The 18,413-nt window shown below is 40.4% G+C and overlaps 1 protein-coding gene across 1 annotated transcript in view; it reads left to right on the plus strand.

Annotated features, from left to right (window-relative positions):
- The first annotated feature begins 4,174 nt into the window (after positions 1-4,174).
- LOC108799892 (coiled-coil domain-containing protein 17-like) overlaps positions 4,175-18,413 on the plus strand; it is a 40,561-nt gene continuing 26,322 nt past the window's right edge. The window contains exons 1-4 of the mRNA XM_018571825.1: positions 4,175-4,334; positions 11,497-11,619; positions 11,746-11,875; positions 18,184-18,337. Of these exons, the coding sequence (XP_018427327.1) occupies positions 4,200-4,334; positions 11,497-11,619; positions 11,746-11,875; positions 18,184-18,337 (542 nt within the window). The 5' untranslated portion in view covers positions 4,175-4,199. The remainder of the gene's footprint in view (positions 4,335-11,496; positions 11,620-11,745; positions 11,876-18,183; positions 18,338-18,413) is intronic.

The raw sequence follows: 18,413 nt of genomic DNA on the forward strand, positions 1-18,413 counted from the left end.
GTCCTCAATTTCTTTTCTATTTTACAAGGTAAATGTCAGGAGTCAGGGGTCTGTTTGGACCCCTAATATTTCCCCGAAGCCAACCCCCCCCCCACACAGTAAAAAATAAATAAATAATAAACAAAATTTAAAAAAGTGAAAAAAATATTTTAAAAAAGTGAAAACTGCTTCAACTATTTCCTACTTTATTCAAACATGTTACAAAATAGCTTTACATACACTTTAAAGGAAAATATTTGGCTGAGGCAAAATTCAGGCTTACTTATTGTCAAAGAGTCAAAACCATATTCCAACGTCATCCATTGCATCCATTGTACTTCAGCTACTTATGTGTGATCATTGCCAGAAAGCAAAAGTAGCTAGTGACGCAAATAGCTATTCTTATTTAAATGAACTGAGCTCAGAGAGCACTGTATAGCATGAGTCATGAAAAATACGAGGACATCCAAGTGTGTTACTGTTACCATCTGTATCAAGAGGGCACATAATAAATGTGAATGCCAGCAAGACATACATCTTATTATACAAATTACCTTCAATGAATACAAGCAATAAGTCTTCATTCAACAGTACTGATCTGCTTTCAGGATACTGAAAGAGACACGTAAGAACAATACAACCTTCAACCAGTCCTAACTTACCATTTTCAAATATCAGTATTAACTTTAAGATGGAGAGAAGGGAGTGAGAGAAAGCCACTAAGGACTGCTAGCATACAAAACAGCAGCATAATATAATATCATAGCCATTTAGGATAACGTACACTTGTACAGTGGTGTTATACATGTTCATTTAATATTGTCCAGATGTAAGGAGAAGTCTAGGAATTATCTTCAGATTGAAGTAGGTAAGTGTAATGTGTTGATTACACTTATGTGTGGACTTTTGTGAGATGCATCTCTTCGAAAACTCTGAAGTGTCAAAGTTTGGCCTTCTAGAACGCCTCCATTCAGCCATTGTAGGAGGGTGTAGATATGTTCCAGTGGGGGTTTGTGTTTTTTCCCTATGACACAGTCCGGGGAATTTATCAAAACTGGAGCAGAAGAATCTGGAGCAGTTGCCTATGGCTATGCTGCATGCACTATTTTTTCTCACCGCACCGGACCGGTACGCAGGCATTGATGTGTCACGAGTTTGGGAAAGGACGATCGCACTGCAGCCCGAAGGCGTGGCTGCAGTGCCACTGACTTCAATGCACTGCCACACCCCCTCCCGTACCAAAACACAGGGAGCTGGCCAGGATGTGATCCAGTGTGTTCCGGCACCGAATCGGGCCAGAATGCAGTGGGGCTGGTGTAGCTAATATAAAAGAGGTGTTTCTTAGTAAACCACATTTGTGAGCTAAACTTGAGATTATTTGAAACCTCAGGTTGTGGAGACTGAATGACCTGTTATGACAAAATACACATTGGGCGGGATTTATCAAAACCAGAGCAGACAAAATCTGGAGCAGTTGCCTGTGGCTACCGATCTGCTTCTCTCTTCAGTTTGTTCAGTTAAGGTTTGAAAATGAAAGATGGATGCTGATTGGTTGCCGTGCACAGCTGTTCCAGATTTTGTCTACTCCAGTTTTGATAAATTACCCTCAGTGTATTTTAGCTCCAACATGCAAAAATGTAAAGAGCTTATCATGAACAAAATGAACAGCTTATTCAAAAATAAAATAACAACCAGCGTTTGCTACAGAATCAATATAGAGATTTTCTCCACAATACTTTTTATGCCATTAGGTGGCAGCAAATATGGCTGGCGTTAAGCCACTTCCTCTAAACCCTAAACCCTGGTCATCCTGGGCCCACCAAAAGCCTATGACTGGACAGTGAAAGGAGAAGCAGTACATAGATGAGCTGATCTCTCTGGCAGTCTGCTTTCTCTTCCTATCAGTGTGCTTCTAGTCAGCACGTAGACGGATTGACTCCTTGTTTCAGGTACTTACACTGCTTGCAATGACAAAATACATTTAATGATGTGTTTTTATCTGCCTAGAATCCAGGCAAACACTATATTAATAACTGAAAATATGCGCTCACTAAATGCACAGTAATCGCATTAGTGCATAAAGCCCTGTTATTTGTTCCACTGACATCATCAAGTACTTTACTTTATCCAGTGAAAATCTGCAATGAGTGTAGTAAACCTTGGAAACAAATCACATTTCAACATTCATCAATTTGTACCTATCAGAACAATTAAAGATTATTTCTGTCTGGATCCCGTGGGCTAGTACACTTTAAGTAATGCCATCTGCCTCAATTAATAAATAAAAGGGAGTCTGGCTAATGTTATAAGGCAAAGTGCAATAGAATCGAGTAAGATTCAGTTTACATTGATCTGACTACATTAAATGGATGAAGGATTAAGTATGGTCGCTATGGGTTTCTGCACTAGGCATGAACAGTATATGGACAGTAATCTTTGCATGGATTCTAAATAAGACTAAAGTGGAAGTAAAGGAAAACTTTTTTTTAAATTGCTGATCAGAGATAAGCTGGCCATACACTAGTAGATTTCCGAACGAAAGATCTTTCTTTACAAATGTAAGATCTTTCTTTGCCACTCTATAATGCCATCAGGCACTTGACGAATGTCAAACAAAATCTGGTTTTATTTTAACATTTCATTTTGGAATGAATGGAGTTTCCCGAGTGAAAACCACATTCACTGTTAGAATTTTGTTGGTTCGAGAAAAAATTTCCATCCTGCTCCTTCGAGTTTTTTTGTCACTACAGTCAAAATCAATTGTCGATTTGACCCAATCAACTAACAGAAAGTCGACCCCATCAACTAAGTACGAAAGTTAGTTTGGAATTCTACTAGTGTATGGCCAGCTTAAGTCTCTTCTACCATAACAGCTCAGAACAGGCATGCCAAGTTACTTCACGCCGTCCCGCCAATCAAGAGGCCAAAGACAACGAACCCAAAGACAACGAACCCAGAAGAGAACTGAGCCGGAGATGAAAGCTCCAGAGAGGGAGGATCACGGCACTAGACGGGATTGCTTTGGCAGGTAAAACTGCCATAATGTGCTAATATACTGTGCATAGAAGCATCATGGGCTAAAGCTTCTGGGGTTTTTTAAAGCAGAACTCTGAGCAAAAATGTTCTTAACTCTTGCAGTAGGGCTACCCCCACACTGCAAGGGTTAAGTGCTCAGGGTAAAAAACAAAAGTTATACTCACCCGGTCCTTGCTCTTAGACCGGTCTCTGGAGCCCCTCTCCCTTTCCGCTGCAGTGGTCTAAACTCCCTGGGTCATCACATTCTACAGGTTGTGAGGACATTGAGGGACACACCATTGCTACAGCAGTCATGTAGGAGGGCGCTCTGTCACAGCTCTATCACAGCTGGCCGGCTCGGGGGATCGGGTGAGTATAAATCTGTTATTTTTGACCCTAGGCAAAAATGAGCACTTAACCCTTGCAGTGCGGGGGTAACCCCATTGTAAGGCTTAATAAAAAATTTACCCGGAGTTGTTCTTTATTGTCACTTTTTTACCGCTCTAAATAAGACCATTGCTACTAGAGACCAATCGCCACAATGGCAATTTTGATGTAATTAGCAGTTGCAGGAGCCGTGCATCTGTAAATCATCGGTAATCACATTGCTCCAACCAAGTCCCTAATAATTTATTTTGTGATCAAGACTGACGCCATCCAACAAAAAACAATTAATTAGAGGCAAGAGTAGCAACATGTTTGATTTTTAGCAATCACAGTAAACATAAGCAGATAGCAAGTTAAATCAAATACAATTTCTAGTCACCCAGCTTGTGCTATTGAAAATCTTAACCTCATCACCTATATGCAAACGCAGCCATGGGGTTCAGTGATGTGCAATGCATAGGTTTAACTGTAGATGTCACTCCCAAGCCTTCCTAATCAGTAGTTGTAGCTTTGTTGCGAGTTCAGTTATACACAAACATAGGTTGCCAACCGGTTGCCATTGTTAGACCTTGGGGAGGGGCAGGACTACAATCAGAAGCTGGGACATTTCAGCCAACAAATACTGTAATGCAACTGAGGACCGAAATAACTTTATGATGTTGCAGGAACATCAATTCAGCTTCAACTTTTTTTAACTTTGAAACCCAAACATGTGAGTTTAATATTGGAAGGTGCAAGACAAGGAAGTAAGAGGATGAAACCCTTGGCTTTTTAAAAAGAAAAATTTGACTTTTGAAAAGTCCGTCTGATTTGTCAAAATGACGGACATATTACGTTGCCCGAGTTGCAGTATGACTTTTAAATCTTCGCTATTACTTGAAAAACACAGAGAGAAGTTCTGTATTGGTTCAGACACTGGAAAAGTAAGAGAAACGCGGACACCCCAGGACATGGTAACTGCAATTATAACCTTGACTTGATAGCGCTTTTACTACTACTTATGATTTGTTTAAATGTACGCGTATGCTGGAAATGGCCGTGCACCAACTGAAAGTTATTGTATTCTCTTTCCATTCATATTTTGATAATGCCTTTTTTGCGTTCAAAGTGTATATCCAGCCAAACATTTGTTGTTTTGTTTTTGATGATAGAGCGGGGAAGGACTAGAACCGCTGTTGTGTTTTTACTGCCATATGGGGCTCCATTATATTCTCCCTCAATTCCTCCTTAGTATAACTGTTGTCACCGTAAATGAGTGACAGTAAATGAGGCTACATCTCTATAACAGAGCCAGGGGCGTCCCGAGGTCGGGTGTCACTCGGTCTCTAGACTGGGTGGCACCCCGCCGTGTCGTCATCGCGCATGTGTGTGATGTCCCCTCGCGCATACGCGACCATCTGATTGACGCCTGCCGGTGGCCATCTTGGTGCTGGACGCCGGCAGAGAGAGGAGGGGTTGTTCACCCGGCGGGATGAGGTATTGCGCCGGGTCCCCTGCTCTCTCCTGACACTGTCGTGCTCTCGGTCCATGACCGAGTGCCTGACTTTTTAGAGGGGGTGACACCAAAATGACTGTCAGACACCCGGGTGCGGGCCTCACCCCCCGCACCCCCTTGTGACGCCACTGACAGAGCCCTAGATAGCAGTAAGAAACCCAACAGAGACTTTCTTCCTCCTCATTTCCCCACTATCCTTATCCGAAACTAGAAAAAAAGTTTGGCTGAATATATACTTTGTGTGAAGCTTATTTTATCTGTCTGGGATCTTAGTTTATTATTTTATTTTATTTTATTGGATTTCCCTTAGTAATCTGTAAAATCTTTAAAGTAGAACTGAAGTCAATACTTTGTTTTTCTTTAGCTTTGGATAGAATAAGGATGGATTTCAAAACCTGACAGCTTTTTTTGCCCTCTGTGTCCCTTTGGATAGATTTTCCATTACTTCCTGTGTGATGGCCACAACAGGAAGTGAGAGAAAATCCTTCCAGAGTGAGAGAAATCACTGGTGATCAGAAGGGTCACCAGAACTGGTGTCTCCATTGGAAGGTTTCCCGGTTCTGGTGACCACCCAAAATCTGGGTGATAATAGTGACCAGGACAAAAAGAGAGGGTGAATCTCCATAATGGGGACACAGACAGCAATAAAAACTTGACAAGTGTTTGAATCTCTCTACACTCAATCCAAAACTTAAAAAAGATGGTTCGGCTGGCACTTTAAGGCAGTGACAGGCAATGAGACATTCCCCTTCTATAAGAACCCATTCACACTACAGCCGATATAGGTTGACAAGGAGTGATGATGTGCATTGTGGTAAGTTTTTGCTGAGCTTTTGCCTTTACCTAATGGGCTGTAGTGGAATAAAATCTTATTTTTATTGTAAACTATTGAAACATAGAAAACAAGGCTTTTTGACATGTACACACATTGGGACTGCATTGACCAACACAGTGCAATGCATGTGAAGTGAACAAGCCCTCAATGAGACTTCCACTGCTGGATTTTGCTGGAATTTCCTTTCCGATGGGTTTTCTGCAGTAATTGTCCAGGGTGTTGAAAATTCTGCTTGTGCGACAACAATCAGCTCCATCAATAGGAGGTGCTGTCTACTACACCCCTGCAAAGCCCAACCATCAGAAGGACCGCTAAAATGGACTCATTGCTGTCTTGTTCTGGACTCTGTAAGGTAGCTATAGTTGTCCAACGTTGGTTCAGATTTGATGGCCTAAGGCACCTATCGATTACCGTTCAGAAATAGCCCACGAATGGTCTTTCAAATGATAATCGATCAGTTGATGGGAACCCAACGATTTTTTTTTACTGTACTTCTGGCCGAGTTCCCTCGATCAGTCAAGCTGGAAAACTTTTTTTCGAATCGTACGAAAATCGAAGGATTAATGGCATTTTCGTACAAAACAAATGCGCAAACGAAAATCTGTTCTGACTATCGACCAAATGTGGTGAATCGGTATTGCTAATGAACTATTATCAAAATCGACATTGATCTGTGCATGATGGGGTATTCGAGCAGGAATTGAACAACGGTTCGATGAGGGCACGAAAAAAATTCAACGATAATCAATAGGTGTATGGCCAGCTTAATGCAACAATCAGCCAAGTGCTGAGCTTCACTGAGCTATGTCAGGGTTGTCGATCGTTTTTAATCATAGTGACCAAACGGATCAAAAGAACAAGATGGAAATTTTTACTCAACAAATACAATTTTAACAGTGAATCTGATTTTTGTTTGGGAAACTCCATTCATTCCAAAATCAAATGTGAGAAATCAGAGGCTATTTCAAACAACATGTGTTAAGTCTCTGATGACATTATCAAATGTTCTGAAGAGATTTTTCACATCAATGTTCATATGAAGTTTAATCCGTGTATACCCAGGTTCAGTCTCAGAAAAGCATCAAAGCAAGTCTCAGTTCACCAGATTCAAGGATCTGTTAAAGAAGAACTCCGGTTAAAAATGTTATCAACCCTTGCAGTAGACCTACCCCCTCACTGCAAGGGTTAAGTACTAATTGTTGCCTAAGGTCAAAAATAAAAAAATGTATACTCACCTGATCCTCTGAGACTGCCGACTATTAGAACGGTCCCTGGAGTTTCTCCTCCCCTCTGCTGCAGCATTCTAAGTTCCCTGAGTCATCAAGTTCTATATACATACCCTTGCTGGGGCGGAGGAGGAGGAGACAGGCAGGAGGGAGCGGTGTCACAGCTGGCCGGCTCCGAGCATCGGGTGACTATAACTTTGTTATTTTTGATGCTAGGCAAAGATGAGCATGTAACCCTTGCAGTGGAGGGTGGTTTTCAAACAGTCAATAGCATCTGATTTTTCACAGAGATCTTCCAGCTTGTTGGAAAATCTGCAAAATTCCGATGTGACCAAACTTCAGTTCTTGCCTTATTTATGGAGGAAAGGAATTATTTTTTCCACTACACATGCTTCAAGGGCATAACTATAGTCATAGCAGCTTTGGTATCTGCGACATAAGGGCCCTGGTCGGACCCCTTCACTATGCTAGTTTTCATTTTTTAAACTGCTCTTTATTCCAAGAACTGTTGTCTGGGCCTAATCAGAATAATACCTAATCAGAAAGATCTTGTTGAAATTCTCAATTCAAAACTCAGGGGGTTATTTACTAAGCTGCCAAAGGCAGCCGACTGAATAACCGAGCCGAAGTGAACTGAGCTGAACTATACGGCGATTTCAGCCGTACATCGGCTAAAATCAGCCGTACATTGGCTGCCTTTTTCTGAGCCGAGGTGCAGAAGCCATTTGACTCAGCCGATCCAACATCTGGATCAGCTGAGCCGAGCCTCCGTCAGTTCACTTGCTGCCGTTCACCCCCTATTCTCATAGGAGCAGAATGGCAATGAGTGAATAGCTGAATGCCGCCTAGCGGCATTCGGCTCGGCTATTCTGCTCGATACCTCCAAGGTAGTGAGCAGAATAAAAAAAATGTAAACAGAAGAAAAAAATTATAACAAATTATCTTAATAAATGTAAAAAAAGAAAAAGAGAAAAGAATCCGTACCAGACCCTTTAGATCTGATAGGAACTTTAAGGAGGAACCCCACCCCTAAAAAGGGGGAAAAACGTGGGAGTCCCCCTAAAATTCCCAACCAGAACCTTGATCCGAGCACAGGCCTGGCAGGGCAGGAAATAAGGGGGGGGGGCAAGCGAGCGCCCCCCCTCCCTGCCATACCAGACCACATGATCTCGGCACTGGGTGGGTGCTTTTCCAGGGTCGCCCTGGCAAAGCCCCTTGTTCCCGTGCTGATAGGAACAAGGGCCTATTCCCCGCAAGCCCTGGGGCATTGGCTGTGACGGTCTACAGGCTATACTAAAGCCCTGCCTACATCATTTATTGAACACTGCTAAAGTGCTACTATACAGTAGGTGCCATATAAACAACTTCCCACTCATTCTGTTTCTTCTCTTGAAAGTTATGCTTTAAATAGTTACCTTGAAGTACATCTTAAAGTCTTCATTTGCAGAATACAAGGCAACTGATTTTTTTTTCAAGTGTATTAAACACAATTGACAGCTGCAGCAATAAAGTATATTGCTCAATTGGATATGTTTCATTAAAAAAAGAAAACTGGAATCAACTTAGTGGTAAGTATGAATCAACATAGTGCTAGGTTCAGTGTACAGATGGAGATTAATCACCAAGGAGTGTATACACTACAGAACAGCCATGTTGTTTGCTCACTTATCACACAAGTTGCTGGTCTACATCCTTCTGCTTCTCGGGCTACACAGATTAAATTCGCAGTAGTGATGAGCGAATATGCTTTGGTTCAATTCACAGGTTGTTTGTTAAACTCATCGTAAAATTTGGACATAGTAAACTTTAATCTAAACCTAATTAAAACGGGGCAAATTTTGAAAATTAATTCTGCTAATTTTTAAAGCTAATAGGTATAGGCAAAGGGCATGGAGAGCTGGGCACTGCCCTGGGCAACATGTACTAATCAAAAAAAAAAGTTTAAAAGATAGCGTTCAACAGGGAGAGGTTCCTTGTTTGTATGCATCTTCAAGGGTGACATTGGGAAAACATCAGTCCTTTCAATTACATGCTTGGGAGATTCTGTTATGCTGTATGCGGTGTTACAGACAGTACAATTTTCACAGCCAGTGTCAGCAACACCGCATGTTGGCATTTGTGTAATGCATTAAAGGAGAACTATGGGGTCAGGGCTTTTCCCCATAGTTCTCCTTAGGGTAACGGGAGGACACAATCTAGCGTCCTCCCGTCACCCTAAGCTCAGCATACCGCGAGCTACAGCTTGCGGTATACTGAGACGCCGCAGCCGGAGCGGATATCGATGTCGAGATCCGCCCAGCTGCGTGAGTGACAGCTGGCTCTGCCTATCTAGAGGCAGAGCCAGCTGTACCTGCCCCATCTGTTCCGCCAGTCAGCGCTGGCGGATCGGAGCAGGGAGGGGGGAGAGAGCCGTGACAGGATCGAGAAGCGGGCGAACACCGGCATGTGTTCGCTCACCTCCCGATCTACTGAGCCGACCTGTGACAGTCTCATTGTCACAGCTCGGCTAGAACTATGAAGTGAGTGAAAAGTACTCACCTCACAGTTCTCCTTTAATGTAATGCATTTTTTTTCTCTTAAATTATTGCTTGGCTCTGTTATAGCATCAGCAGCACAATTTAATTCAATACTTAAAGTAAACTCTCAGGTCAATTAAACTCTCAGGTTTTTTGTGCATATATCTACTGCTAGCAAGCAGTAAATATATACAAAAACATTAAAAAAAATAAAAAAGCTACCAAAAAGGTTATTACTTACCTATATCTTCCTTGCTCGCTCCCGTCTGAAGATCTGAAGATTCTTGAGAGGCTGTGCAGGATGATGGGGTGGGTGCATGCACAGTACAGATTTCCGGCGGGGGAGAAGAGTAGAGAAGAGTTAATGCATGCAGCCGGAAGCGTGCATTTCGGACAGACACTGTGGGACACAGCAGTCAGTGCTGGATCAGAGACCGGCACCAGCACTGGAGGGATTGCTGAATACAAGTGGAAGGAAGAAGATGATCAGATAATATATATCTGTCATTACAAATGGACGTGAGATCACGGTTGGCTCCGCCCAGCTGTCATTTGTGGGGCGATCGGCCCGCTTCGGCTGTCACTTCAGCTCAGTCGAGGCGAAGCATATACCTTCGGCTCTGCTGAGCCGCTCGGCCGCCTTTGGCTGCTGTACGCAGGGCCGGTGCAAGGATTTTTGCCTACACATGCGGAAGAGCATTTTTGCAACCCCCTCCCCCCCATTTTTTTTATTTTTATTTATTTTGTAAATGTAAATGTTTAAGTGACTCATCCCTTATGGAAGGGAAGCATAGCGAGCACCAAGGCAGAAAGTTCTGGTGTGCTCTCTCTTTAGCTATAGTGCTCTGGGAATCTTTTGTTATGCAATAAATATTTCTTTAGTAGTAGTCTCTGAATATAGCGCATGTGCTATTCTAATTTAACTATATCAAAACATTAAATTTTATTGAAACATCCAATGCTAACGTCAGCATTGTTGCTTATCTTGTAGATCCTCATGACTATGCTGCCAAAACAAATCTTATGCATCTTTTGCTTCTCACGACAACTGTTTTATGGTCCCTTAATGCTTTCGCTGCCACCAAAGTAAGTTGTATATTAGCGGCAGCATGCGCTTTTAACCTCTGCAGCCCATTCTGCAGGCCCAGGATGACTATGTCGGGTATTGGTGGCTAAAAGGGAGAAAGACAAGTGAAAATTAGTTCGCTGACCTTCTGTGAATGAACCACCTGTGAATAATTCTAGGACCAGGTTTAAGGGTTTTAAAGCCTTGCTTATGATCAATTTAGACTACCGAAGTTTGTTTCCATTTCATAGATGTGCACAACTTTAAAGCGTGACATGTTTTGTCTCTATTAACTCAACACAACCTTATATACAGTATATATTATCATATGTATTTATAGGGGGGGAGTTAACTAATCTTTTTGTGTGTTTTGACATTCATGCAAAAAATGCAAATACGGCTCTGGCAGCAAATGGGTTAATGAGGACCTGTGGTTAATCTATGGACATTTAAATATTTTAAAGCAAGCAAGGGGAGGTGAGCTGAGGGTTAATTTTTACAAAGTGCCTGTCAATAAGGGTTTGTTTTGAAGCTCATCTACAGCTTGTTTAGGATAGGTAAAATGTGAAAGTGCATTACTTGGGCACAAGTTCACAAGAACTCAGAATATGAAAATCTAGCTCAGAATGCTAGCTCAGAATCTGAAAATCTATTAGTATTTGCAGAGGTGTATGGAAAACCGAAAAGTGCAAAAGTGAAGAGAAGACTTTTCTTTCATTGTTAAAGAGGCAGATATTCTGGTTGCTTGACATGGTTTTGTATGGTTTGCCACAAAGCTCCCAAATTTTCACTATGTGACTGTAAACTGTGACAGTAAACTCAAGAGTTAGTCGTTATGTATCTAGGAAAATATAAATTAACAGTGTTACAAATTAGCATTTAAATGGAGAATAACATGTGCGTAATGGATGGCATAATTCTATATGGTTTTTATGAATACAAACTGATCATAATTCTGCTATATCTATCTATCTTAGCTTGACAGACTGAAAAAATCAAAAAGAAGCAATGATGAGCATACTAAGGAGACAAGTAATTATAAAATGACACTCACCGATCACAGATTCTTGGATTCAAGTGAGAAAACTGATTTTGAAAAAGTAAGTTCAACCGGGCTTAATATTTGGGGACACAATGTGGATTTTTACCAAGCTCACACAGGCTGTTTCTGCAGTGTTTGTCTCACAACATATAAATGTATTTTCTCCTAAAAACTTTTTCTACAGATTAATAGAAATACCAGATTAGATCCTGCACCCGATAGTGAAACTCATCTACGTTATCTTGCCGATGCTCACAGCAAGCAAATCAATGAAATTTTATCACAAAATAAACTTTTGGAGAAGCAAAGAGATGGTATGTTTTGATATTTTGGTTTTATTTATGTACTTTTGGTGTTTCATATGAACAGTATGGGGTTGATTTACTAAAGGAATAGTTGTTGTTCTCTTAGTTAAGTGAATGTGGTAAGAAAATTCAATAGAAAAGAATACCCAATCATGTGCAAGGACATTTTTTTTTTAAAAACAGTATTTTTGATTGCATACGATTGGACATTGGAAGTCAGCAAAGCTTGACCTCATTCCTTAAACTAAGGGAACATCCTTGAACAGTAAAAATTCCATTGCAAAAGGAACAGTCTATTTGCCTCTATGTAATTAACGCCTAAGTGTGTATCAAGAAGCCTGGAAATTGGCTATTAGCATGTGCCCATCTTTTAATCATTTATGTGAATAATTATCTGCCACATGATGTTAGTCATTGGTTATCTGTGCTAAGAGGTTATGTACATACACTACTTAGCTGGCCATACCCACAATCAGGTGTTCAGTAATGATTCAACTATGATATGATATTTTTTTTAGATAGTTGCCTGGATGGCTTTGAGTGAGTGTTAGATGCATGTAGCTCACAACCTCATTGTTGGGCTTATCTTGGACAAACAGTCCAACATTTAACACAATGCCCATCTTCAGTCTCTGAAGGAAATTCAAAAACAGAACAGTGACTTTTCTACAAAGAAAATCTTGAAGTGCCAATAAACTCAGGAGTGAAATCTCAAAAATGCAATCAAGTACCTTAACTATTAACAAAAATGTATCTTATTTGTGTATCAATGAGCTATAGATCCTCAAATCATCTCTGAATTGGTGCTGACACTGACCTTCCTTCTGGAGGGTGGCTACTTTTGTTCCCCACGGTCCCTGTGTGTGTTGTAAAGTAACCACCGCTCCAAACTCACTCCCATGATGTACTACAATCTCACATTTAGTTTACTAATTTGTATTGAGATTGTAGTCCATCACGAGAGCGAGCTTGGAGCGGTGGCTACTTTACAACACACACAGGGACCTTGGGGAACAAAAGCAGCCACCCTCCAGAAGGAAGAAAAGCGTCAGCACCAGTTCAGAGATTATTTGAGGATTTACAGCAGAGTGATACACAAAAAAAAAAAATGTTTTATTAATAGTTAAGGTACTCTAATGCATTTTTAAGATTTCACTTCTGAGTTCAGTGTCTCCTTAAAGGTGGCTTAATTATGGCACTGATGCTTCTTCTTATAGTCAAAAGAAACAATGAGAAAGCAGCGCGTTCCGATACCCTAACCCAACCAACTGCTGCCTACACTTCCCTTCACTTTTCTTCAACTCTATTCACCTGTAGGATATCAAAATAAAAAAAAGGAACTCTGACTTTGAGCTTACACAAGGGCCATGACTCTCTTCTCATCCTCATGTGATAGTGCTAGGTGCCGCAAGACTGACCACTCATGAACCAAGTACTGCACTATGGGAGGAAGGAGAGTGAGTCACATGCTTCCCATACCCTGAAGTATCAGGTATTTAATTTTACTCATAGGGGCTGAACAAAGCAACAGGGAAGCAAAAGAAAAGTAAGTTTATTAAACTCTGGGGGAAGTGTTGGTTCAGCAGTTAACTACTTGCTGTCCGGCCAATTGTAAATCAATGGCTGGACAGCAGACACATAAGGGTGGGTGGGTGTTTATAAACGTTTTTTCCTGCTCCCACTTGCACAAACCCCCACATGTGATTGGGAGTGGAGAAGTTTGAAAATTGAAGCCTTAGATACATACAAGCATTCAGGCGGCTATGCAGCTGCCTGATCGCTTGTATGGTGCGGAAAAGGTGAGGGAAGGGTGTGAGAAGTGTGCGCCCCATTTCCACTGTCACTGCTGCTGGCTATCCCGGGCTCCGCTGTCCTCAGTGCAGGCCTGACAAGTCTCTGTGGCTGGATCAGAGGTGAGATCAGCAAACTTCCACCAGCTGATCTCCACCTCCGATCACTGAATGCTTAAGTCTAATAGACCCCTGATGTCTCTATAAAGAGGACTTAGCCCCCTATGTGATAGCAAAAAAATGAAGTGTAAAAGAAAAAAGTATAAAAATCAAAGACACATAAAAGAAAATAAAAAAAACAAAAAATGTTTTAAGTCTCCCACCCTACATACATACTCAAACATGCACACACATGTTACATGACACTGCAAATGTCAGAGTGCGGGTAATAATTTTAGGGCCATTACTCACTGTTAACACTAAACTGATAAGCAGTAAAAGCTTTTAAAACATCGTCTTTGGCCAATTTTGGGTATGACGGTTTTTTGCAATTTTGTGGGCTCACTCTATTGTAAGGCTTAAAATTAGGGATGCACCGATACATCGGCCACCAAAACATATCGGCCACAATTGTCACTTTTGGCAAAATGCTGTCAGGAAGGAGAGCGAGTACAAACACTGAGTGATCAGTGATCGCTGAGTGTTTGTAAATAATTGATAGAGTATGTTTACTTTGTCTCTGATTATGAATGAATGGGAAGTGATCTACATCACCTCCTGTTCATTCATGATTGTGGTTATAGTAAATATACTATGTGCACAAGTTATCAATGAACAGAAACATTCAGTATAGAGGATTCATGTTCATTTATAACAGGGGCTGCAGAAAAAAAGATGGAGAACTCTGTGTCCTCTATCTCTTTTTTTCTATTTTAAATTCACTTTTTTCATTTTTGGTTCGTTTCGGTTTTAAAAATTTTATTTCGGTGCACCTCTACTTAAAATGTTTGGTGCCTATTTACCCAATGTGACCCCATCTTTTATTTTTAACCAAGAAATCGGGTATGAATGTTTCTTTCTGTACTTTCTTCTTTATATAGTAAAAAATAAAAAACCCAGTTGTGATTAAATACTAACAAAAGAAAGCTCTATCTGTCCCCACAAATATTATATGAAATTAATTTTGGTACGGAGCTGCATGGCCAAATAAATGTCAATCAAAGTGCCTCAGTGCTGAGAAATGCCCTGGACAGGAAGGGGGTTTAACACCCTGGTCTTCAAGTCGTTATGGAAACCTGTTGCTTTGCCCTGCATGAGAAAGTACAGGTTCACTTGAAGCTGGAACTATTGTTGTATGGGAGTGGAGAAGTTTGAAAATTGAAGCCTTAGATACATACAAGCATTCAGGCGGCTATGCAGCTGCCTGATCGCTTGTATGGTGCGGAAAAGGTGAGGGAAGGGTGTGAGAAGTGTGCGCCCCATTTCCACTGTCACTGCTGCTGGCTATCCCGGGCTCCGCTGTCCTCAGTGCAGGCCTGACAAGTCTCTGTGGCTGGATCAGAGGTGAGATCAGCAAACTTCCACCAGCTGATCTCCACCTCCGATCACTGAATGCTTAAGTCTAATAGACCCCTGATGTCTCTATAAAGAGGACTTAGCCCCCTATGTGATAGCAAAAAAATGAAGTGTAAAAGAAAAAAGTATAAAAATCAAAGACACATAAAAGAAAATAAAAAAAACAAAAAATGTTTTAAGTCTCCCACCCTACATACATACTCAAACATGCACACACATGTTACATGACACTGCAAATGTCAGAGTGCGGGTAATAATTTTAGGGCCATTACTCACTGTTAACACTAAACTGATAAGCAGTAAAAGCTTTTAAAACATCGTCTTTGGCCAATTTTGGGTATGACGGTTTTTTGCAATTTTGTGGGCTCACTCTATTGTAAGGCTTAAAATTAGGGATGCACCGATACATCGGCCACCAAAACATATCGGCCACAATTGTCACTTTTGGCAAAATGCTGTCAGGAAGGAGAGCGAGTACAAACACTGAGTGATCAGTGATCGCTGAGTGTTTGTAAATAATTGATAGAGTATGTTTACTTTGTCTCTGATTATGAATGAATGGGAAGTGATCTACATCACCTCCTGTTCATTCATGATTGTGGTTATAGTAAATATACTATGTGCACAAGTTATCAATGAACAGAAACATTCAGTATAGAGGATTCATGTTCATTTATAACAGGGGCTGCAGAAAAAAAGATGGAGAACTCTGTGTCCTCTATCTCTTTTTTTCTATTTTAAATTCACTTTTTTCATTTTTGGTTCGTTTCGGTTTTAAAAATTTTATTTCGGTGCACCTCTACTTAAAATGTTTGGTGCCTATTTACCCAATGTGACCCCATCTTTTATTTTTAACCAAGAAATCGGGTATGAATGTTTCTTTCTGTACTTTCTTCTTTATATAGTAAAAAATAAAAAACCCAGTTGTGATTAAATACTAACAAAAGAAAGCTCTATCTGTCCCCACAAATATTATATGAAATTAATTTTGGTACGGAGCTGCATGGCCAAATAAATGTCAATCAAAGTGCCTCAGTGCTGAGAAATGCCCTGGACAGGAAGGGGGTTTAACACCCTGGTCTTCAAGTCGTTATGGAAACCTGTTGCTTTGCCCTGCATGAGAAAGTACAGGTTCACTTGAAGCTGGAACTATTGTTGTCCTCACTTTATCTTACCGGGTTATTCACAAAAGGGTGAAGAGTTTGGAGAAGGCAGGAGAACTAAACAATCTAGGACAACATAGCTGATTTGGAAAAATTCTCCAATTCAGCTCACTTTCCAGTTCAGCTATGTTCTCCTAGATTGTTCACTTCTCCTGTCTTCTCCAAACTCTTCACCCTTTTGTGAATAACCCTGTTAGTTTTATTAGAAAACAATCAGTATATTTGAACATGTGAAATAGAACCTTCTATTGGTCTACCAAACCTCTGCAGTATTCCTCAACATTAATATCCCTTGAATAGAAAACAGTTACCATAGCGTTAACCTCTGTTGTGAATGCTTTTGTGCAAGCATCTCATGCTATCATTATGTATCATAGATACTAGTGAGCAACAGAATGTGAAAAAAAAAAATATTCATCAATATTTCAAGAATATTAACAAGTTTTTATAAAAAGAAACAGTGTTTCACCTCATCAGTTATCGAATAGTACACTGGAAATACACTGTGTGGTAGAGTAAGACAGTATTTTAAAGGGCTCATGTCTTGTTTAGTAGCTGATCTTATGTGTTTTTAACAGCATTAGATCTCAATAGTGATATCATCTATATTTTGAATGCACAATCAGTAGGCTTCAACCTGTAAAATGTCACGTTCATAGAAATGCAGTTGGCATACATGGGATGATGACAAGATTACTCTAGTTTAATTTCATGTTAGATTGCTCGCCTATTGACATTGTTTGGGTTTCAATATTTTTATTAATTTCAAAGCACAAATAAAGAACAGAACAAAGTTAAAGTAATATAAAATATTACAATACTGACCAATGTCCCTCTTGTCCATTGCCTGCCGTAGTTGAAAAAAAGTTCCAGGCAGATGTTAAATACCAACCGACATTTGATATATGTATACAGTGTGATATGTGCTCTTTCCACTAAGTCCCACTCCTTCAGACATGTGTCATAAAGATAGCTGCACCAGGACTTCGTACATCACTGGAAAGGATAAGAATTGCCATTCCTTCCCAAGGAGAATTAACATTTCTTACAAGAACCCTTGCCCCTATCCTTGATCAGCTCCCTCTCTTTTCACTCTCAAGTCTATTACAAAATCCACCTGTTCATTATTTTTCATTGGAACTTGTCCTTCCTTGTGCAGGATCAGCTCCAGCACTACCTCCCTAATTCTCCTTTGTCGCCCAGCCATACTCAGCCACCCACTAACTACTTTCTGAATGGTCCACAATAAGATCATTCTTAGCCTCCTCTATCTGTTGTCCACAAGTTCACATAAGATCCACATAAGATCCTACTGCCTTTTCTGTCTTATGCTATTCACGTAAGGCTTTCTGCTTTTTTTCCCTCTCGCTTCCCCCTGTCCATGATCAGCTAACTTACTGCCTCCTGTCTCTTCCCCTTGTCCATGATTATCTTTTGACCTTATACCTCTCTGTGGTACTCACCTTCTGCCTCCTGTCTCTTCCCTCCCTAGTGAGTTCTGGTCCTTCTCTGGTTCTTCACATGTTTCATGCCATTTCCTTTCCAATTTTATCCTTTAAAGTTTGTCCTTCACTTCAAAAATGTTTCTACTTCCTATGGACAATTGTGTGTATAAGACACCCTATCAGCATTCCTTAAATATTTCCCAACCTTGTTTTTGAATGTGAACACTTTTACTCACAAGCACACACACCAAGCATGGGCTATGTAGTACCTTCTACTATGCATAATTTACGGCTTAATTTTTTCTCAGTGACTTTACACAAACAATGAACAACCAGATAAATACATGCATGCATATTGCTATTATGCTGATGCTGAATAACAAATGTAACCTGATCAATTTCAGATATTGTGCAGCGGCTGAATGAAATAACTGCTGAAAGTCGGAATACAGGTTATCTAGAAAAAATGATAAGACATTTGAATGCTCAAGAACAAAAGAATGAGCAGCTTCTAAGTACCATGAAACAACAAATAGATCTCCTGCAAGTTGGAGCAATGTAAGGTTAATATGTTATATTTATTTTTATTAATTTTATATATTTTTAATATATTTTGTATTAATTTTTAAGGTAA

The sequence above is a fragment of the Nanorana parkeri genome, unplaced genomic scaffold, assembly GCF_000935625.1.
Source record: "Nanorana parkeri isolate BGI_ZX_2015 unplaced genomic scaffold, ASM93562v1 scaffold1849, whole genome shotgun sequence".
Lineage (NCBI taxonomy): Eukaryota > Metazoa > Chordata > Amphibia > Anura > Dicroglossidae > Nanorana > Nanorana parkeri.